At 41.1% G+C, this 24,211-nt stretch overlaps 1 protein-coding gene across 1 annotated transcript; it reads right to left on the bottom strand.

Moving 5' to 3' along the window:
* Positions 1-987: 987 nt before the first annotated feature.
* On the bottom strand, positions 988-23,934 carry LOC129865458 (interferon-induced very large GTPase 1-like). The gene is made up of 7 exons (XM_055938273.1): positions 23,702-23,934; positions 23,277-23,374; positions 20,767-20,858; positions 10,224-10,350; positions 9,486-9,737; positions 9,114-9,374; positions 988-9,013 (listed from the first exon to the last, which is right to left on the bottom strand). Exons 2-7 carry the CDS (start codon positions 23,359-23,361, stop codon positions 4,332-4,334), a joined length of 5,499 nt encoding a protein of 1,832 aa, XP_055794248.1. The 5' UTR covers positions 23,362-23,374; positions 23,702-23,934; the 3' UTR covers positions 988-4,331.
* Between the last annotated feature and the right edge of the window lie 277 nt (positions 23,935-24,211).

The following is a 24,211-nucleotide window of genomic DNA, read 5'->3' as shown; positions in this document are numbered from 1 at the left end:
AGCAAGATATTATCTATTTTTGCTAACTTTCGAGAATGTATTTCTTTCGGGATATGTATACTGAGTATGTTCACATCCCGGTCAGACCATTTTATTGGTAAACTACACGGTAATGTAAAAGTAGCATTTATATAGTACACTAATTTGTTTTAAATCCAGAGGTTAGAAAAAGTATCTAGATCCTCTGAGGTTGTGGAGGAATTATAATTGTGTATTTAAAAGAAAACATGAATCAATGTACAATGACACCTTTCTTTTTAATGTTAACTAGCTAACTTTAGCTGTCTGACTTTATTAGCCAGCTAATTTTCACACCATAAACTACATTATTTGATCAGTTAAGTTGGCTAATGTGGCTCAACATTTTTCTGGCTAGCTAACAGAGAATTTGATCCAGCAAGCAAGATACTTAACAATGCTAACAATACTTGTTCCACAACACTTTCTCCCTCACCTCAAACTTTCCAAATGACAGTTGTTTTTCGGTTACAGCCCATGAAGTACGCTTCATCACCTTTTCACCCCCGTCTCCGTCATCAGACTTCTCACCTACTTCTTCGTTATAGTTCAGGGGGCGCGCTGCTATAACTGATGACCTGCCTTTCCACTCTCTTTCCAGAGCGTGCGCTGATGCTGTAACTAGCAACTTGGTTGTCTCTTCTCTCTTCAGTCGCGTGCTGCATTCTGTTGTTAACTATCAACCAACTGACCGGAGCTAGCCAAAAGCTAACCGGAGCTAGCCAAAAGCTAACCGGAGCTAGCCAAGAGCTAACCGGAGCTAGCCAAGAGCTAACCGGAGCTAGCCAAAAGCTAGCCGGAGCTAGCCAAAAGCTAACCGGAGCTAGCCAAAAGCTAACCGGAGCTAGCCAAAAGCTAACCGGAGCTAGCCAAAAGCTAACCGGAGCTAGCCAAAAGCTAACCGGAGCTAGCCAAAAGCTAACTGCTTTTCTAACATTTTACAGTACAACAATTACAAAAGTTCTTAAACATCACAGTTACAGCATTAAACTCTCTAAACACTTAGGATATTGTCAGGAGTCTTTTTCAAAAATAAAAATGTTCAGGAGTTAATGCGTTTTTCTAGATCGAAGGAATGCACCACCATCATTTAATTTTACACTCGACATGGTTTTTTTGTCTAGTACGAAGTTATACAATTACTATGTTGTTCAAAACATTACATTCACTTCAACAGCAAAGTTACAAAACTATATTGTGGTATTCAGTGTATTGTTGCACTTTACTGACATGTAACACAGGCTAAATGATGAAACAGGAGACCGTGGCTTCTCTTTCAAAGGTTCAATCAATCAATCAAATGTATTTATAAAGCCCTTCTTACATCAGCTGATGTCACAAATTGCTGTACAGAAATCCAGCCTAAAACCCCAAACAGCAAGCAATGCAAGTGTAGAAGCACAGTAAATTATGAGAACACACTGGTGCAGGATCGCATATAGTCCCAGTGCGAAGCGAACACGTCTCACTGACCCCTACTGGCCAACAGTAGTATAAATGCTAAATGGCTAAATATTGGAGGACTGGCATTTCAGTAAAAGTATTCTAACCCCAATACAAAGAAACAATGCATAAACACAAATGTGACCATACATTTTGTGTGTGTCACATTTAAATCTATCAAGTTGTTTCAGATCTACACATGTGCCTAGGAAGGAGGGATTAGGATTTCTTCTGGACAAGGCCTAACTATACTGGCCCAATAAGCACATTCCCTAGAGATATCCCTTATTGGGACAGTGGTTTGGGCGTTCGTCATTGGCCGCTAGGGGAGTCACCCTACTGTCTAATTTTAAGCAAGTTACAGTACCAGTCAAAAGTTTGGACACACCTACTCATTCAAGGGGTTTTCTTAATTTTTTTACTATATTGTAGAATAATAGTGAAGACATCAAAACTATGAAATAACACATATGAAATCATGTAACCAAAACAAAAGTGTAAACAAATCAAAATATATTTTATATTTGAGACTCTTCAAAGTAACCACCCTTTACGACAGCTTTGAATCCTGCAAGAACCTGTTCTTAATGATGCAACTACGTTTTTTGCCAAAGTAGAGATGCTGAAAAAAGTATTTGCCGCGCTACAGACGTCTATATCGAGCCGCTAACACAAGTAAAGGTCCAGTGCACTACTTTTGTGAAAATATATATTTTTAAAATTCAATTTTTTTAATTAATATTTTCTTTTAATTATTAAAATGTTCAGGGGGTGCTGCAGCACCCCCAGCAACCCTACTTCCCGCGGCTATGCTTTCCATGACGTAGCTTTCACCTGGTCAGTCTATGATCCCTTATTGATGTCACACACGTAGATGAAGTGGAGGAGACAGGTTAAAGAAAGATTTTGTAAGCCTTGAGACATGGAATGGGCCTTTAAATGGGGTATGGTAGTAGGTGCCAGATGCACCAGTTTGAGTGTGTCAAGAACTGCAACGCTGTTGGGTTTTTCACACTCAAGTTTCCCGTGTGTATCAAGAGTCAACATGGGCCAGCATCCCTGCAGAATGCTTTCAACATCTTGTAGAGTCCATGCCCTGATGACTTCAGGCTGTTTTGAGGGCAAAACGGGGTGCATCTCAATATTAGGAAGGTGTTCCTAATGTTTTGTACACTCAGTGTATAAACTGTATTCTAGTCAAGGTCTATCCTATAACTACTGCTGTACACCTTTTCTATTCATATACTGCCAATAATGTCTATACACACCATCATATAAATATATATTTATGACTGACATTGCTTGTTCTAATATTTATATATTTTATTTATATATTTATTAATTCCTTTTTATTTTTTGGATTTTAGTGTATTGTTTTGTATACACTATACATTCACAAAATATATGGACACGCCTTCAAATTAGTGGAATCGGCCATTTCAGCCACATGTATAAAGTCGAGCACACAGCCATGCAATCTCCATAGAAAAACATTGGCAGTAGAATGGCCTTACTGAAGAGCTCAGTGAGACTTGGCACAGTCATAGGATACCACCTTTCCAACAAGTCAGTTCGTCTAGGAGTAACAATGGCCCAGCCGCGAAGTGGTAGGCGACACAAGCTCACAGAATGCCGAGTGCTGAAGTGTGTAAAAATGGTCCTGGTTGCAACACTCACTACCGAGGTCCAAACTGCCACTGGAAGCAACGTCAGAACAATAACTGTTCGTTGGGAGCTTCATGAGTTTTCATGACCATGCAAGAGCACACAAGCCTAAGATCACCATGCACAATGCCAAGCGTCGGCTGGAGTGGTGTAAAGCTGCAATGCATAGTGCCAACTGTAAAGTTTGGTGGAGGAGGAATAATGGTATGAGACTGTTTTTCATGGTTCGGGCTATGCCCCTTAGTTCCAGTGAAGGGAAATCTTAATCCTCACTTGAAAATGAATGCTGCTTTTTTGGGGGGTATTCAAAGCAAGCCATTTTCCCTTTAATACAAAAGTTTACATAGAAGCGTTCACCTCAGTTGGTGTAGCCTACTTTGTTTAAAGACATTCATAGCCAGAGTGTTGACTGCACCTCAAAGACTCACTGTTAAGATAATTTGCCATTGATATAATATACAAGAAAGTGATTAATTATTATGGAATACAATTGGTGTGAAATACTTATACAGTAAGAAGCATCAGGATGCTTGTGTGTGTACGTCTTCTGGTTATAAGTATTATACACAGTCTAATAAAAAAATATTCAGCTAATACAAATAGCTACTGATATTTCACAGGGGAGAAAAAAACACAATAGAATATTTCATATCAAAGTGTCTTTGGAAAGTGAAAAGTTCAGAAGTATTAGACTCAGAACAATATAATTTTCAAATTCAATGGTTTCAACACTTTCCTGAATAAATGTAAGTAAAGAATGCCTTGACTTTACCCAGTGTTACAGCAAAATGAACCCCCATTCACCGCATAAGAACCAAAACATGTAGTGGAATGCTAGCACAAATAAAAACTAAACGTGACAAGAAAACATCTCTTGAATTATGACCATTATTCCAATGCAGATTCTCAAAATATACATACATTAAAAAAAAAATATCAACACATCATTAAGTATCAATGGTTGCTAAACTTTGATTATATGCAAAAATAAATGATTATTGCTGGGACAGAACTAACTGAGGCAAAGTGTATGACACGTTATCATTCCAGCCACCAGACTCTTCTGCTTAGTGATGAAGCAGATGTCTTGTATTATTAATTTATGTTCTTTGTTTACTATTAAATCTGACAATTATGTTTGACTATGGCCTGACACTTCATTACTCTTCAAGATGCCACTCTTCTTCAAGATGATGAAGAGGCTCTCAATTAATGCTAAAAGACTCTCTAAGGCTGTTTTCTGCCTGTTCCTTTGTGATCCGTTTCCAGGCGGGGGGGATATCTCCAGGGCTTGCGACATACTGTATGGCAAATTCCTTGTTGAATTTTGCCATCACATATTTCCAGTAGTCTGAGGCCTGTATGCTGGGATCTGCCGGGATATGCCAGTTGGGAAAAATCTCTCTGTACTTTTTTAAAGGCTGAAGTTCTTCATTTGTCTCGTAGCATTTGAAAGAACCCTCACTAAACACCGCAGAGGAGCAGATGTCAGTGCAAAGTTTCATTGAGACATTAAACCTGAACTGACCAAGTCCCTGTGGTCGGTGTATTGAGGCACAGTGCTCATTGTGGGCCTCCCCTCCTGCCTCACATGGTGCCCCGCAGAATGGACACTGCTTCCCGCAGCCAAACACTCTTGTGAACAGCTCGTTCTGAGGCTTGATTTTCTGTCTTTTCAATTTCGTTTTCACATCCCCTGCTTTTTGGAATTCTTCTGTCAGAGACTGTTCCATCTCCACCACAGACGTTTTGAGCCAGTGGGCAAACTGTTCCTGTTTGGAATTGTTGAGGATCATAGTGGCTTCCAACGCATCTTGGGGAATGACCAGCTTCTCTCCAAGTTCCCTGCATATGTCCTGAAGGAATTCCTTTATGTTGTCATTCTCATTAGTCTGTGCCTTTGAGATTGCCTCATTGATTCCTTTGATAATCCCATTGAGTTGATACTTCTCCAATTCAAACATTTTGTTCCCTTGTGAAAAGCGTTTCAAGATTTCATTCAAAATCCAATTCTTGACAAAAGCTTCATAGTGACAAATGTAGCTCACATAGTCGTCAAAGTTGAATGCTGACAGCAGTTGCTTCAGGATAGAGTACTGGAAAAATGTCCGAGAGCTGAATTGAAAGGCATTCTGTCCCGTCAACATGACATCAACAATTTCTAGACCCAGAGAATTGGTGACACAGGCTTCTACTGCAGGTCTGAGACACAGGTTGGTGAACTCTGCAGCTTTCTTCTGACACTGATCTTGTCCACTGAACAAGTCTTTGAAGTCTGCCAAGTATTTACCTTTGAACTGTTCAAGGCACCAACGAGGATTGTTTTCACATATGAACTGTTCATGCATTGCTTGGAAAGCCCTGGATGCAAACCCACAAATGTACAATTTAATGGAGAGTTCAAATTTATTGCTTGTCCCAAGATTTTTGTTGGCTTCCAACTTCTCTTCAATCATGTGCAGGATCTCTTGAATGTATGTGTCATGGTAGTTTGTCTTATTTTGAACAGTCTCTCTCACAAATTCGTTGCATTTGTCTATGAGGTTGTCTGCCATGGCCTGGGTTTTTCTTGTGTTCTCATTCATGTAAATGCTATTCACTAACTTCTTTAAGAACCCCCCTGGAGAGACTATGAAGGGTTTTGTTCCATGATCTTCAAGTTTCACATTGTTCAACTTTTTATTCACTGCCTTCTGCATCATGTTAGACCGGAGCTGGCTTAAAACATGGCTCACAATGTCTATTTTCTTCAATCCTGTAAAAGAGAGCTCCTGCACAGTTTCCTCCCACACTTTTTCAAATTCTCTGTCAAGCTCCTGATCTGGCCTCTGACATTTGTTCTCTCTGCAGTTCTCAACCAACTTCAGCACCTTCTCCTCCATCACCGCTGTGTAGTTCTTCTTGATTGTGGCAAGCTTGTTCATTCCTTGTTGAATCTCAACATCAGCGCCCAGTTTACTCAAAACAGAGTTTTCTATCTCCCTTTTAAGACTTTTGGTGCTGTTTGCGAAATCCTCTCTGTATCTCTCCACCAAGTAGACATGTCCATCTGCCTGTTCAAAGTACTTGGTTAGGTTGTCAAGAAGGGTCTTCTCCCATTGGACGAGTTCTATGGAGGCTTCACTTTTCAAATGATGGAGAAAATCCCTCACGTCTCCTGTTTGATATTTCATTGCTATTGTTCCGAAGTTGGAAATCCTCGTTTCAGCATTTGTCATCCATGTGTGCATGTGCTTTCTGAATGACCATTCCCACTTACTGAACTCAACACACAGCTTCATGTAGGCATCAGCCACCAGGCTGTTTCTGAAGCTGAAGATGAAGTTTTCATACTTCACAGCATTCCACAGGCTTTTTGTCCACTCCAGAAAGTCCAGGATGTTGTTCCCAGAGGCTTCACAGTTCTGGAAGACCTCGATCATGTTCTTTTTGAACTCATATACAGACTCGCTGTAACCGGCGTTGACGGGTGCCATTGGAGGGTTTCCGTGCCAAAGTCCAGGGATGTACCAGTTACCAGTCTCTGGGTTGTACTCCATCACATCAGTGAAGCTCTTGTTCTCCTCCTTGTTTTCCATTCTGGCTGCTGCCTGGGTCATCTCGTTTAATTGCTCCAGCAGCATTTTCCGGTCTCTCATGTTCTTATCATGTGCCGAGACATCTGCCACGTTCTGGTGGACAAACTGACACTTGGGTTTCTTTCCCACCTCTTTCATCCGGAGAAAAGCGTGGACCACGATCTGCAGGATATCCTTCATCTCGGTCGAGTTCTCCATGGCAATATTGATTATAGTGACATCACTCAGCCCGACAACAAGTGTGGCTAGCTCATTGTCATGCTCGTAGCTGTCATCAAGCTGTGCCAGCTCTGGCGACTTCAGCCCTTCTGTGTCGATGATCACTAAGAAGTCGCAGTTCAGCTCCTTTTTGAAGTCGTCTTTGACTTTGATGAGCAGCATAAAGGCCCCTCTTGTGCATCTGCCGCTACTGACTGCGAACTGCACTCCAAACATTGTGTTCAATAGAGTGGACTTTCCCGTGCTCTGAACACCTAGAACAGTTACCACCAGGATCTTGCTCTTCGGTTGCACCAAGACATTGAGCTGATGCAGCACATCACTCACCCATCTCAGAGGTATGTTAGACGCGTCTCCATCCACCAGCTCCAGAGGAAACCCATCCAGAAGCAACTCAGCACATAGTCTGGGCAGGTGCTTCAGTTGTTGCCTTGACTCTTCAGGTTCTTCCAGTAAGACTGCAGATTCATACAGTTGACCCATTTCACGTAGGAAATGCTCAGTTCCCAAAGAACTGTTTGAAATCTGTCTGTCAAGGTCTGCAATTTCATCTTTGTTTTCAGATGAATTCTGAGACTTTTCTTTGTACAGCTCTCTAAGGCCAGAAAGGTTTTTACGAGCCAGATTGTCCAGGTTCATTCTCATCCATTTCACGAAATAGGTCCTTTCTAGCCCTGTGCATGATATTGCATTTATGAAGCAGGTCATTGCCTCTGAAATGTCATATCTCCTTTGCTGTTCCCTAAGTTGTCTCTTGTCTGTTTGGAGTTCACTTTTGTACATCTCCAGGTTCTGGTTCCCAGCTTTCCGCAGTCTGCATTCCTCCTTCTCTATACGTGCCAGCTCCTTCCAAATCTGTCCTTGCAAGGGAAGCTGACTTTCCTTATACTGTGGTGTGTCGTAAATTTTTGACGTGATTGCGTCAGCATTTATCTTGGCACTCTGACATTCTTTGTAGTCCTCATCAACCAGTATTCCAAGCTCATGCGCCACTTCAGCCATCTGCTCCAATGGCATTTTGGACTTTGAATTCTTAATCAACTCACCAACTGTGTTTCGCAGGTTCTTCACAAAGTCTGCCTCATTCATCTGTTTGGTCTTCAGGATGATGCTGCTTTTTTTCAAGTTCAACTCTGCTGCTGTTCTTTTCAACGCATCAATGCTGAAGCTCTTGCTCTGTGTGTTACCCACTAGAAACAATTGAGCCTTGGTGTGTTGGCTGGTCAGTAGCTTGTACTTGGTGTCCAGGTTGTCAAAGAACACAAAGACTGCTGCAGACGTCTGGCAAAGAAAGGAATATTGTGTTTCAAAAGAACGGATGTCCCCTCTAAGATTGGTTACAGCAATAGCTTCACCAAAAATATCAATGTTTTTTTTCCCACTTGGGAGGTACCAGCTTATCTCAACCAATCCGTTGGATATTCTCCTTGGGCTATCGCCACATTCCATGTCGTGGTGGACAAACGTGTCGTGATACTGTTGAGGATTACTCAGCAGCTTGTTTAGAATCAGAGACTTGGACAGAGAGCACTCGCCCAATCTGACAAAAGAGACCATGGGGAGGTCAGAGAGAACAATCCTGTCTTCAACAAATCCTCTGGAATCTGCCAATGAATGCGGTCTGAACTTCTTGACAATGTCTCTCATGGCCCAGAGCATTAGCGTACACTCTTCTGTGTCACAATTGTGGAGAAGCAGGGGCACTGAAAACTGACACATTGACATTTTCAAAACCATCTCTTGCTGGAGAAAACCATTGGAACACAGAAAGAGAGCAGTCACAATGTCTAAGGGGTTTACAACATTACTAGAGTCCAGGTTATCAACCACACTCTCCAGATCTAGATCTATGTTGCAAAATGAAGCATCACAACTTGCCTCGCCTCCTATTGAGGTACATTTCACACTCCTAGCAGTCACATTCACCATCATTAACCTCTTTAGGAAAATCCATGGCAGGGCTGAGAGAGTCTGAGCAGGTTCATCGGTGACAGTCTTCTCATCGATCTGCAGCACGGTGCTAAGGTCCAGCTTCTCTGTGTAGTGCTGCTCCAACCCCAGGTCCAGCAGCAAACTCTCCAGGTGGGTTTCTGTGGCGGGAAAGAAAACAACGGTTTCAGATCTGACCTCCTTGGTTGTCAATCAATCGATTGTAAAACATCCTCCTGTCCCACGTTTTAACACACTCACTTGTGCGGCCATATGTCACAGCCGACTTGCTTTGGGTCCCGTTCTTCAGCACCGTAGAGACGTGAAAGGAGTACTTGACACCTGGGCTCAGACTGGAGAACGTCAGGGTGTTGGACTCTGTTGTTATCTTCTGGACTTCCTCCCCATCACAGGAACAGGTCACGAGACATGCCTCAGTGACACCAATCGGTTTGTCCCAACCCAGAGACACTGATTCACTGCTGACTTGGTCAATCTTTACTCTTTCAGGTGGCAGAGGTTCTACAAAAAAGGACAAAAAGGGCCCAATTCAATTACAACTTGAAGAATGAAAACAAGTCAAAACTATTTTTCCTGTAATGCAAGAGGAAATGTTTGAATCATTGCACTTACTCGTATACATGGACATTGTGGTCACCGCGCTCAGATTGCTATCTTCTGTGACCGGTGTGACGCTGAATGTGTACTCCGTCCCTGGATAAAGGCCTTCCACAACAGCGCTGCTGGAACCTTGGATGGAACGGATCTCTCTCTGGGTGTTGCAGGAGTAGGTCAACGCGTACCGCCGGTCAGAAGGGCGCCAGCTCAGAGAAACAGAGTCACTGCCAACATAGTGAACTGTTATCTCTCCGGGGGAGGTGGGCTCTGTGGAAGAGAGCAAAAAATGTTTGAATAACTTGCACATATATACAAGAAGAAATATATAAATGTTTCATCTCTGGGCTAGGAAATGAGATATAGCAGCCAATCACAAACCTGAAAATATCTTTCAACTATACATAAGGAGTCTTCAACACAACTCTTTTCACGCATTAAACGTTTATAAATACATGCTATTATACTGCATCATCCCTACTGTTATTATGCTATAATAATACTAGTAAAAAAATAACAGTAGTGAAATAGTGATAAATAGTGAAAAACGAGTGAGATTCTTTTTAAACAGTTAGAACCAGTGCTGATCGCCGTTCACAGTGAATAAAGTAACGTTCCTTCAATGTTCAATGCAAATAAGCATACATGCAGTGTTTGTGAATGGAAAGCAACTGGTAATGATTTTTATGAAATTATAAAGTATACGGTTGTCAAATTCAGAGGTACAGAATAATTCCTCTAATATTATTGAAGTACCTGCTACAGCAGCATCCATCTGTTGAGATGGCTCTGTCTCCAGACTGTCAGCTTGTACTCTCTGAGATGTGTCCTCATCTTTCCCAGGATATAAGTCAAGGAATAGATCACTTGCATCTTGGAAGTCCTTCAATTCAAAAGTAAAACATCTACAGTCAATTGAATGAAAAATATGTAATAGAAATTTACCACACTGCAAATTGCAATGTACTTGATAAAAGAGTGTACATTTTAAAGGACAACCACAATATGTACAGGGCCTGGTGAAAGTCAACAAGGGCGATTCCATGCCAGGAAAGCCCGAAAATACTTTTGGTATCTCAGATTGTTGGCAGTTATCACATAGAAACTTGGATGTTTGATATACCTTTTAAATGTTTGGAAAATCATGATGAAAGTGGCCCTTTATTCAGACCTATACATGACTCCTGTAAGATCCTATGACCCATGAACTAACTGTACCTAATACAGAAAACATCCTGGTGTGATTATACTCCTTATAGTGTGCTCTAAACTATGGAGGATGTCTAGATTCTGAAATACAATTCTTCACATATATATATATATTTTTTTAAATACGTTTGAATTGTGTCCACAAATGTACCCTAATTTCCATTACATGTAAATAGTTTTATGATTAGTGAACGCCAAAATGTAGTTTGTTAGATCATTCTCCCTGACTTGCCTAGTTAAATAAAGGTTTAAATAAAATAAATATTAACTGAAAAAGTAGCAGAGCACTCATTTTGGAAATATGTAAAAAAAAATATGCAAAATCAAAGAGTACTTTTGAGATATTCATATTTTTATAATGGTGACTAAATTAATGTGACATTTTTAAAAATCTAGACATACTCCATATTTTAGAGAGCTCTATAAGGAATAGATAGACAACATCTTGCTGTCAATCATTTGCGGTTCACGGATCATAGGGTCTTACAGGAGCCAGGTATACAGTGCCTTCGGAAAGTATACAGACCCCTTGACTTTTTCCACATTGTGTTACGTTACAGCCTTATTCTAAAATTGATTAAATTAAAATAAATCCTCAGCAATCTACACAAAATACCCCATAATGACAAAGCAAAAACAGTTTTTTTTGTTTTGTTTTTTTAAACGTTTGCAAATGTATTAAAAGTATAAAACAGAAATACCTTATTTACATAAGTATTCAGACCCTTTGCTACGAGACTCGAAATTGAGATCAGGTGTATCCTGTTTCCATTGATCATCCTTAAGATGTTTCTATAACTTGGAGTCCACTTGTGGTAAATTCAATTGATTGGACATGATTTGGAGAGGCACACACCTGCCTATAAAAGGTCCCACAGTTGACAGTGCATGTCAGAGCAAAAACCAAGCCATGAGGTCAAAGGAATTGTTTCTAGAGCTCCGATACAGGATTGCGTCAAGGCACACATCTGTGGAAGGGTACAAAAAAATGTCTGCAGCATTGAAGCTCCCCAAGAACACAGTGGCCTCCATCATTCTTAAATGGAAGAAGTTTGGAACCACCAATTCTCTTCCTAGAGCTGGCCGCCCAGCCAAACTGAGCAGTCGGGGGAGAAGGGCCTTGGTCAGAGAAGTGAATGCCAAAATGACAACCATCTGCAGCGATCCACAAATCAGGCCTTTATGTTAGAGTGGCCAGACGGAAGCCACTCCTCAGTAAAAGGCACATGACAGCCTCCTTGGAGTTTGCCAAAAGGTACCTAAATACTCTCAGACCATGAGAAACAAGGTTCTTTGGTCTGAAGCCCAAGCATCACGTCTGGAGAAAACTTGGCACCATCCCTACGGTGAAGCATGGTGGTGGCAGCATTACGCCGTGGCGGTGTTTTTCAGTGGCAGGGACTTGGAGACTAGTCAGGATTGAGGGAACGATGAACGAAGCAAAGTACAGAGATGAAAACCTGCTCCAGAGCGTTCAGGACCTCAGACTGGGGTGAAGGTTCACCTACTCCGGGATGCTGGAATTCTAGGCAGAGCTCCTCTGTCCAGTGTATGTGTTCTTTTGCCCATCTTGCATCCCGGAGTCGCCTCTTCACTGTTGAGACTGGTGTTTTGCGGGTACTATTTAAAGAAGCTGCCAGTTGAGGACTTGAGGCATCTGTTTCTCAAACTAGACACTTTAATGTACTTGTCCTCTTGCTCAGTTGTGCACCGGGGCCCTCCCACTCTTTCTATTCTGGTTAGAGCCAGTTTGTGCTGTCCTGTGAAGGGAGTAGTACACAGCGTTATACGAGATCTTCAGTTTCTTGGCAATTTCTCGCATGGAATAGCCTTCATTTCTCAGAACAAGAATATACTGACAAGTTTCAGATGAGAGTTCTTTGTTTCTGGACATTTTGAGCCTGTAATCGAACCCACAAATGCTGATGCTCCAGATACTCAACTAGTCTAAAGAAGGCCAGTTTTATTGCTTCTTTAATCAGCACAACAGTTTTCAGCTGTGCTAACATAATTGCAAAAGGGTTTTCTAATGATCAATTAGCCTTTTAAAATTAAAAACTTGGATTAGCTAACGCAACGTGCCATTGGAACACAGGAGTGATGTTTGCTGATAATGGGCCTCTGTACGCCTATGTAGATATTCCATAAAAAATCTGCCATTTCCAGCTACAATAGTCATTAACAATGTCTACACTGTATTTTTGATCAATTTTATGTTATTTTATTGGACAGAAAATGTGCTTTTCTTTCAAAAACAAGGACAAGTGACCCCAAACTTTTGAACGGTAGTGTAAGTCAAGACTGAGTCTGCACCACGTAGGAACACTCAAATTATAGATATCTTGTCAGCCCTAAGCAATCTAAGTTTTGTTCCAAACAATATCGATTCAGTTTTTCCCAAATGTAGTGACAACCAATCTCTAACTAAATGCAATTCCTTACTCAGGGTCTCCTATGTAAACTGTATCCTTCCCTGGTACCAGTATGGCTGAATCATCAGCATAAAGCAATAGTTTGCACTTTACTGTATCTGGCATATCATTAACATATATAAGAAATAAGAGAAGTCCTAAAATGTATCACTGCGGTACTCCACAGGATATTTCTTTCGCCTCTGACAGAACATCACCAACATCACATACTTGTGTTCCCTTGGTCAGATAAGACCTAAACCAATTCACTGCTACATCATTTAGACCCACGCATTTCATTTTCATCAGGAGAATATCATGGTCCACAGTGTCAAAAGCTTTCTGCAAGTCTAACCTGACCATACCGGTATAGTTCCCCTTCTCACTTTTCTGGTTTATGTGGTCAAAAAGGTGGATACGGCAAGTATCAGTGGAATGAGCTGTTCTAAAGCCAGATTGGAGTTCATAAAGAAGTTTGTGCTCAAGAAGGTATCCCTCAAGTTGATTAAAAAGTAATCTCTCAACAACTTTGAATAAGGTGCTGAGGATTGACAAAGGCCTGTAGTTTCCTACATTTGTTTTACTGCTCTTCTTGTGGAGTGGAACCACACGGGCTGTTTGAGATCCTTGGGAAATGTACCACTACTAATAGAAAAGTTTACAATATGCGTTATCATTTTAGCAGTGACACAAGCACTATCCTTTATGAATCTTGCAGGAAGGTTATCCAGCCCAGTTGCTTTGTTTGTGCTCATTAAGCATAGTAGATTGGAAACTTTGTCCTCGGTTATGCTATGGTAAAAGTTGTTAACGAAAGACTGGCCAGTGTCCAGAGCATGTGGGTAACTTCTTTTTTTAAAAAATTTTTTTATATTTTTTTATCCCATTTTCTCCCCAATTTTCATGGTATCCAATCGCTAGTAATTACTACCGTGTCTCATCGCTACAACTCCCGTACGGGCTCGGGAGAGACGAAGGTCGAAAGCCATGCGTCCTCCGAAGCACAACCCAACCAGCCGTACTGCTTCTTAACACAGCGCGCCTCCAACCCGGAAGCCAGCCGCACCAATGTGTCGGAGGAAACACTGTGTACCTGGCCCCCCTTGGCTGGCGCGCACTGCGCCCGGCCCGCCACAGGAGTCGCTGGAGCGCGATGAGACAAGGATATCCCTACCGGCCAAACCCTCCCTACCCCGGACGACGCTATGCCAATTGTGCGTCGCCCCACGGACCTCCCGGTCGCGGCCGGCTGCGACAGAGCCTGGGCGCGAACCCAGAGACTCTGGTGGCGCAGTTAGCACTGCGATGCAGTGCCCTAGACCACTGCGCCACCCGGGAGGCCCGTGGGTAACTTCTTAACCAGAGATGAGGCTATAGTGGTAAAAAATTTGTTAAAATAATTTGCAACCTTTGCCTGGTCATAACATAAAACATCATCAATATCCAGGCCATAACTACAGAAGCATTAAAAGAACCATAAAAAATAATTGGGGAATCATCCAAGGTGATACGCTACTACGCCAAGTCTTCCCTGAGCCACCAGTCATAAACTTTAAGAGATGTCCTACCCTAACTGACAAATTAGTCCACAGCTATCTTCCTGGTGACTCTCAAAAAACTTGGCTAGACCACAAACCCAAGGGCTCTTTAAATTAAACCATTTCAGAAATATTGCACAGAAAAAGTATTTTGTTGACACAGCTTCTAAAATGGAGTATCACGTCAAGCATTTCATTAACTGCAAAACCACTCATGTCATCTACAGATTGGAATGGCCACAGTGCAAGGTGTTCTACATTGGACGGACGAAGCGATGCCTTCAAGACCGCTTAGCGGAACACAGGTGCGCCATACGGGTAGGCAATGAAGACTACCCCATGGCAAGGCACTACAAGTCCTTACACCATGGCAACCCTGCCTCCCTACAAGCTATGGGTATTGATCATGTTCCGACCTCAATTAGAAAAGGGGACCGTCTTAAACAACTAAACCAAAGGGTACGTTTTTGGATTTACAAACTACAGACCACTAAGTACCCTTGTTTAAATGAAGATATGGATTTCTCACCTTTTCTGTGGGGTCGTGATGGGTCCATTTGCTGTCATCTAGTGGACATTTTGCTCTATTGCCCTCAGCTATGTTTAGACTGTTGTTGTCCATGTTTGCTGTCTTCCAGTGTACTATGGAATAGATGGCTTTCCTTTTCTTGGCACTTTACCCAGTCATATTTAAGTTTAGAACTACCTCTCTAGGCGTTCTGATGCTTCTAGCTTGGAGTAAAAAAAAATATAACACATCTACAGTATTTCACTTTTTAAATGTGTATAGTATTGCTTACTAGGTGTTGTCCAATCAATTTTGTAACCACTCCCTCTTCTAATTAGGACTGATTGGAAAAAGCTGTTCAAAAGAGGACATTGTATTATAATTTCTTTGTACTCCCTGACGAAGGCCTTGAAGCCGAAACGCGTCGGATTTTTAAAACTTTGTTTCTATTGAACATGCTAGAAGTCGACCGATTAATCGGAATGGCCGACTTGAAATCGGCCCTAATTATTCATAACAATCGGAAATCGGTATTTTTGGACACCGATTTGGCCGATTTTATTATATATATTTTTTTACACCTTTATTTAACTAGGCAAGTCAGTTAATAACACATTCTTACTTTCAATGACGGCCTAGGAACGGTGGGTTAACTGCCTTGTTCAGGGGCAGAACGACAGATTTTTACCTTGTCAGCTCGGGGATTCGTTTTTGCAACCTTCCGGTTACTAGTCCAACGCTCTAACCACCTGCCTTACATTGCACTCCACGAGGAGACTGCGTGGCAGGCTGACTACCTGTTACGCGAGGGCACCAAGAAGCCAAGGTAAGTTGCTAGCTAGCATTAAACTTTTAAAAAACAATCAATCTTCACATAATCACTAGTTAATTACACATGGTTGATGATATTACTAGTTTATCTAGCTTGTCCTGCGTTGCATATAATCGATGCGGTGCCTGTTCATTTCTCATCGAATCGCAGCCTACTTCGCCAAACGGGTGATGATTTAGCACTGTCGTTGCACCAAACCTAACCATAAATAGCAATGCCTTTCTTTAAAATCAATACACAAGTATTGCATATTTAGTTAATATTGCCTGCTAACATGAATTTCTTATAATTAGGGAAATTGTGTCACTTCTCTTGCGTTCCGTACAAGCAGTCAGGGTATATGCAGCAGTTTGGGCCACCTAGCTCGTTGCGAACTGTGTGAAGTCCATTTATTCCAAACAACGACCGTAATTAATTTGCCAGAATTGTACATAATTATGTAATTACGTAATTATATAATTATGTTACAATGTAACAGCAATATTTAGACTTAGATAAAATACGGAACGGTTCTGTATTTCACTGAAAGAATAAACGTCTTGTTTTCTAAATTATAGTTTCCGGATTCGACCATATTAATGACCAAAGGCTCGTATTTCTGTGTGTTATTATGCTATAATTAAGTCTATGATTTGATATTTGATTGAGCAGTCTGACTGAGCGATGGTAGGAAGCAGCAGGCTCGTACGCATTCATTCAAACAGCACTTTCGTGCGTTTTGCCAGCAGCTCTTTGCAATGCTTCAAGTATTGAGCTGTTTATGACTTCAAGTCTATCAACTCCCGAGATTAGGCTGGTGTAACTGATGTGAAATGGCTAGCTAATAGCGTTTCAATCGGTGACGGCACTCGCTCTGAGACTTGGAGTAGTTGTTCCCCTTGCTCTGCGGCTTTTGTGGAGCGATGGGTAACGATGCTTCGAGGGTGGCTGTTGTTGATGTGTTCCTGGTTTGAGCCCAGGGAGGGGCGAGGAGAGGGACGGAAGCTATACTGTTACATTTGCAATACTAAAGTGCCTATAGGAACATCCAATAGTCAAAGGTATATGAAATACAAATGGTATAGAGAGAAATAGTCCTATAATTCCTATAATAACTACAACCTAAAACTTCTTACCTGGGAATATTGAAGACTCATGTCAAAAGGAACCACCAGCTTTCATATGTTCTCATGTTCTGAGCAAGGAACTTAAACGCTAGCTTTTTTACATGGCACATATTGCACTTTTACTTTCTTCTCCAACACTTTGTTTTTGCATTATTTAAACCAAATTGAACATGTTTCATTATTTATTTGAGGCTAAATTGATTTTATTGATGTATTATATTAAGTTAAAATAAGTGTTCATTCAGTATTGTTGTAATTGTTATTATTACAAATAAAATTGGCCGATTAATCGGTATCGGCTTTTTTTGGTCCTCCAATAATCGGTATCGGCATTGAAAAATCATAATCGGTCGACCTCTAGAACATGCCATACAAATAAAGGCATTTTAATTAATTATATGAAGAGTGCCTTGGTCCTCCTTTCTTTTTGATTACCTTATGGGAAGTTTTTGAGACAAAGTCTTTTAAAATGTTCCACAGTTTACAAGGCTGATGTAAATTGTCATTAACAGCGTCTATATAATGTTGGGATTTGGCCTTTATCCATTTTGTATCTAGCCTGGTTTCTACAGTTTATATAACCGTCATAATCTTGTTGTAGATTTGTCCTTCTGAATCTGGCTAGGTTTAAGATCTCGGAAGTGATCCATTTCCCTGACCGCTGTTTGATTCTAATTCGTTTCATCGGAGCCAGAGAGTCGAGTGCAGACAGAAACCAGATTTTTTTTAACATACCAAGCTTGGTCAACATAATCACAGTTTAGTACATGAGACCAATCCAAAATTCCAAGGACCTCTACAAAATGTTATTTTGAGTATTGTTTCATAGACCGTACCTTCATGTATTTATTACTTGGCTCTAGTAGCATTTTGGATTTCTTACGGGTACAGCAGGTTACCATATGATCACTAAAACCAATATTTAAGACTCCTGACTGGCAGACGTTCTCTTGATCTGATACAATTTTTTATTTAACTAGGCAAGTCAGTTAAGAACAAATTCTTATTTACAATGACAGCCTAGGATCAGTGGGTTAACTGCCTTATTCAGGGGCAGAACGACAGATTTTGACCTTGACAGCTCAGGGATTTGATCCGCCAACCTTTTGGTTACTGGCACAACGCTCTAACCACTAGGCTATCTGCCTAAAGTTGATTTACTAGCAATACACACCCGGGGTGGCTCAACAATCAGTTATTTTAGTCCAAATAATCTGCGTTACACAGAGTTGGCAGCAGACGCAACTCAGCGTGGCTGGAATGCAAAAGTCTGGCCAGTTGAAGTGGGATGCAGAGGATTCGTGGCTTCTTCCACCATCAGGTTGCTGAAAGAACTTGGAATCCATTGACAGGCTCTGCGGCAGACCGTCAGAGCAGTTTCTCAAGCAGCTGAAAGAGGCAGCCAGTGGATCTGGATCAAACGGAAGGACCCTTGCTGGGCTATAATTTCATGACCCCCCCCCCCACCCCCACCTGAGAACCCAATTCAGATCCATCCAACTTGAGGAGGGCATATGAGGTATGCGGTCAGCTGTAGGGCTGGCTCAGGGAAGAGGACACCCCTGCCTTGCATAGTCCCATGGGAAATATTAATTGGGCATAGAATACACAAGCTAAGGCTTGATCACCCTGTAGCTGGCCACCTTTGATGAGGGTGTTTAGTGATTAAAGGCCGAAACACCCACTGATTCGAAGGCACACTACTGAGGATGTGTCCCAAAATTGACATCTTAACCCAGTCTAAGAAATAAACCTCCCATGCCACTCTGTCAACATCACGGCAAATCTCATGTGAGTGCATACCATCTATTGGCACAATGGACAGTTTCAACATCTCGTCCCGTGTTTTATGATTCTTTAAAATTATACAGGGCTTTTTACTAGTGTACTTTTCTTTGCAACTCCAGTGTAGAGTTGGCCTTGTGTTGTAGGTTATTATCCTGCTGAAAGGTGAATTTCTCTCCCAGTCTCTGGTGTAAAGCAGACTAAACTAGATTTTTCTCTAGTATTTTGCCTGTGCTTAGCTCTATTCCGTTTCTTTTTATGAAAAACATAACCTCCCTAGTCCTTGCCGATGACAAGCACACCCATAACATGCAGCCACCACCATGCTTGAAAATATGAAGGGTGGTACTCAGTGATGGGTTGTGTTGGACATTACCTACCCATAACGCTTTGTATTCAGGACATAAAGTTTATTCCTTTACCACATTTTTTGCAATTTTACTTCAGTGATTTATTGCAAGCAGGATGCATGTTTTGGAATATTTTATTCTGTACAGGCTTCATTTTTCCCCCTCTGTCATTTAGCTTAGTATTGTGGAGTAACTACAATGTTGATCCATCCTTAGTTCTCTCCTATCACAGCAATTAAACTCTGTTACTGTTTTATAGTCACCATTGGCCTCATGGTGAAATCCCTGAGCGGTTTCCTTCCTCTCCGGCAACTGAGTTAGGAAGGACGCCTGTATCTTTGTAGTGACTGGGTGTATTGATACACCATCCAAAGTGTAATTAATAACTTTTCCATGCTCAAAGGGATATTCTTCTGTTTTTATTTTTACTGATCTACCAATAGGTGCTCTTCTTTGCGAGGCATTGGAAAATCTCCCTGGTCTTTGTGGTTGAATCTGTGTTTGAAATTCAGGGACATTATAGATAATTGTATGTGTGGGGTACAGAGATGATGTAGTCATTAAAAAATATGCAACATATCATGTGAATTGTTACCCATTTTTACTCCTGAACTTATCTAGGCTTGCCATAACAAAGTGGTTGAATACTTATTGACTCAAGACATTTTTTATGAATTTGTAAAAATATCAAAAAACATAATTCCACTTTGACGTAACGGGGTATTGTGTGTAAGCCACTGGCACAAAATCTAAATGTAATCCATTTTAAATTCAGGCTGTAACATAGCAAGATGTGGAAAAAGTCAAGGGTTTGAATAGTTTCTGAAGGCACTGTATAGCGTTTTACAAAAAAAATTGATTATTTGTGTCTCTGAAATGAAACCATCAGGTAATAGATTGTAAACAAATACGTGTCTGTCATTGAACAACCCCATGTCATGATTAGACAGTTAAACACACCGTTCTTTAAACAATAAAAGCTAATTTACCAACACTTCTGGCAATGGATATGCATTTTGGAAATTAACTATTCATATATACAGGTAACTGACAAAATAAAGGAAATGAGGGATACAAAGGATGCCTTTACACAGGCAGCCCAATTCTGATCTTTCTTTCACTAATTGGTCTTTTGACCAATCAGATCAGCTCTGAAGAAGATCTGCCGTGAAAAGATCTGATTGATCAAAAGACACTTTTTTTAATATCATAATTGGGCTGCCTGTTTGTTTAAACGCGACCAAAGTGTATTAAAAGCAGGTGTGGTTCCTGAGTTAATTATGCAAATAACATCCCATCATGCTTCGGGTATGCATGTATAAAAATGCCCAGTTACCCATTATTTTGGCAATGTCCCCAATCACTTCCCTGGGGCATTGGGATATTATTTAGACCAGAGGAAAGAGTGCCTCCTACTGACCCCACAAAAACACTTCCAGCAGCAGCTGGTCTCCTATCCAGGGACCGACCCGGACCAACCCTGCTTAGCTTCAGAGCCAAGCCAGCAACACATTTCTATCTGCAAAAACCTCAGTGTGAAGGAGCAACGGTACACCCTACCTCTTCATCTGAGGAGCTATCCATTGGCAGGGTGTCTTCAGTCGCCCCACTCCTAACCCGGTCAAAGGTCACATCGTTTAGACTGCAAGGCTCTGAAATACGTTTGGGGTAATAGTGTTACAATGCCAATATAATACATGCTGCAGCACATGAAAAAGTTGGTGAAGCATTACCAGATGCATTAGATCTCACCAAAGGGAAAAAGCACTAACTGTAATATAGATAATTATGCCATTTATCCAAAGCGACTTACAGTGGTCCTGGGGGGGGAACACTTTAGCTAAATTGTTTAGCACATAGATTTTGTTCTAATGTTTGAGTCACTCAAATCACATGAACACTCATAACAAATGATAAAATGTGTAGAATTGTAGGAATTAGCTTTAATACGGCAAAATAATGTCTGCAATCCATGACAAAATGTGTATAATTACAGGAAATAAGCGTTAAATCTGCAAAATCCTTTCTCTGCCAACAAGAGGGGTATGAACAGTTTGTCAGGAACAGTGCTAGTACCCATAGAAATAGACGTGGCACTCGCCCAGTGTGCAGGGAGTGGGGGCGCAGGATGTTCCCCAATGCTGGAAGGGGGGCCTGAGTGAAAAAGTTTGGGAACCCTGAACTAAGTTACAGAGGACCATCCCTCGACACTGATCCAGGTCAGATAGTCCCCCCCCCCCCCCCACACACAGGGTTAGAATAGGTTGATCCTAGATCAAAAACTAAGAAGGTGGGGTAATAATTATTTGCCTCTGCCTCAGACGACTATATCGGTCTGCTAATAAAGGACTAGTAACTACTTTTGTCAGCACCCACTTCCTGCCGCTATTCCAAAAGGACAATTCCCGTAGATGGTCCCATAGAGAGAACTATTTTTTTAATTCCTAAAAATACACTTTCGTTATGACCTTTGTACCGAAGTTAACCATATCATTCCCCCCCCCCCCCCCCCCCCCCCCCAGTAATTTTCTTCGAGGTCGATTTTTTTCTTCTTCTTCTTCTCCTTCACTAACAGCCGAAGATATTAACATTTAATATCCATCCAATGCCTTCTATGCTTCTAGATGACGTGGTTTACGTTGTCGCTGGTCACGCTTGACCCAGTGCGCACTGAGTGCTGGCATTACCTGCTCTAAAGCATATGACAGCGACTACGAAGCGGCGTATACGATCGTGAGTAGACGCTGTCTCCAGTTCATATACACCGAGTGTACAAAACCATAGGAACACCTGCTCTTTCCATGACATAGACTGACCAGGTGAAAGCTAAGATCCCTTATTGATGTCACTTGTTTAAATCCACTTTAAATCAGTGTAAATGAAGAGGAGACAGGTTAAAGAAGGATGTTTAAGCCTTGAGACAATTGAGACATGGATTGTGTGTATGTGTGCCATTCGGAGGGTTAAGAGGCAAGACAAAATATCTAAGTGCTTTTGAACGGTGTATGGTAGTAGGTGCCAGGCGCACTGGTTTGAGTGAGTCGGGAACTGTGTCAAGAACTGCAACGCTGCTGGGCTTTTCACACTCAAGTTTCCCGTATGTATCAAGAATGGGCCACAACCCAAAGGACATCCAGCCAACTTTACACCTTGTAGAGTCCATGCCCTGACAAATTGAGGCTGTTCTAAGAGCAAACTGGGGTTGCAACTCAACATTTTACCTTTATTTAACTAGGCAAGTTAGTTAAGAACAAATTCTAATTTACAATGACAGCCTACCGGGGAACAGTGGGTTAACTGCCTTGTTCAGGGGCAGAACTACAGATTTGTACCTTGTCGGCTCGGATTCAAACCAGCAACCTTTCGGTTACTGGCCCAACGCTCTAACCACTAGGCTACTTGGTGCTCCTATAAGGTGCTCCTAATGTTTTGTACACTCAGTGTAGTTTATCAGTTACCGAACATAAAGGTCCCTGGGCAACTGTGGACAGGGCCTATACACTTTGCAAGGCAATGATTTTGGCAATGATGTATTTATAAACCCTGGATTGCTAATGGTATGTATTGGCCAATTAGCGGCTTTGAAACTACTAGTCGCCATATTGGTACTCCCCAGAACGAACAGTCTTCCATAGGAATTTATGGTATTTTAGTATTTCTTTGTTGAATTGGGGACTTAACATTAAGTACTTCAAAAAATCTATACTTTAAGGTATGTTTATGTTTAGTTCACATAATTTAAAAGAATGAATTAAGGTGTCTGTAACAGAATATACAAAACGAATGTAGACGTTAATAAATGCATTTCTCTAGCTTCCAAAATCTTTTTTTACAATGGGGAGGAGTACCAAGATGACTGTGCAGTGGCTTCTCAACAATGCCCCTCGTCAGTCATGCAGGGTTCACCATTGATACATTTGAGTTCATTTGTAAACGTATTCAATCTACTTGTGAATAGATTGTTTTGTTTTTATAAATAGCGTTTTATATTTGGTAGTGTATTTTTAAGAATAACTGAGAAAAATACAGCCGACATATAACTTTATGACTTTAAAAAAAGGCTACCTTACCTCCCTCTTCCTCGACGACTGCTTTGCATCTCAAGCAAAACCGCTGTCCCACCTCACACAGCGTGTGACATCGAATACACTTCATTTTCCGAAAATGTCTGCCACAGAAAAACATCAATAATGTCCATAGCAGTCACGTGAAATGTTGTAGTGATTTAGGCACCCCATATAATTAATACAAAAAATTAGGAACGCTGCATAATCGGATCATGAGAATGTTGAAAAAAACAAACATTTGCATTCCCAAAAAGTATATTAGCCTACAGTTAGCTTAGTTTATAATCAGCTACCGTTACTGTACAATTTCGTAGGCCTACGTGTTGTATAACATTCCCTTTATGTAATAAAGATTTTTTTTAAAGGTTACTATGTGATTTAAACCATTAAAGAGTTTGATAAGCAAAGTTTGATGATACGCGACTCACCTCCTGATCACTCCGCAGCTCAATGACGGTTAATCAAACATTCGAGTGGGATAAACCATGTGCATGAACGAGAACCTGTTTTATCGTGCATGACAACATTCAGGCCATCATATTTGAAACATTTTCAGACCTTAACTGTATTAGCCTACGTTTTATTAGGATGTAATTAACGTGAAATATTTTTTATATCGTAATTTGGTTCTAATTTGGTTCAGGCCATCTATGCTTATCTTTCAGTTTCATTTCCTTGAAATGGGAAAGTAAGGGAATAATAGCCTGGTGAGGGAGAGGCAGCCTAGGAGGAGGAGACTGTAAAAAGTTTTCAATGGCATAAATTCAAAATCAAATCAAATTGTATTTGTTACATGCGCAGAATACAATGGGTGTAGGTAGAAGGTAAATAAAATAACAGTAACGAGGCTATATAGAGGGGTACAGGTACAGAGTCAATGTCGGAGGGCACAGGTTAGCTGAGGTAATTGAGGTAACATGTATATCTAGATACAGGTA

Source organism: Salvelinus fontinalis, chromosome 11 (genome assembly GCF_029448725.1).
Source record: "Salvelinus fontinalis isolate EN_2023a chromosome 11, ASM2944872v1, whole genome shotgun sequence".
Lineage (NCBI taxonomy): Eukaryota > Metazoa > Chordata > Actinopteri > Salmoniformes > Salmonidae > Salvelinus > Salvelinus fontinalis.
The sequence above is the reverse complement of the archived record's forward strand: the minus strand, read 5'-3'. Positions and strand labels throughout refer to the sequence as shown.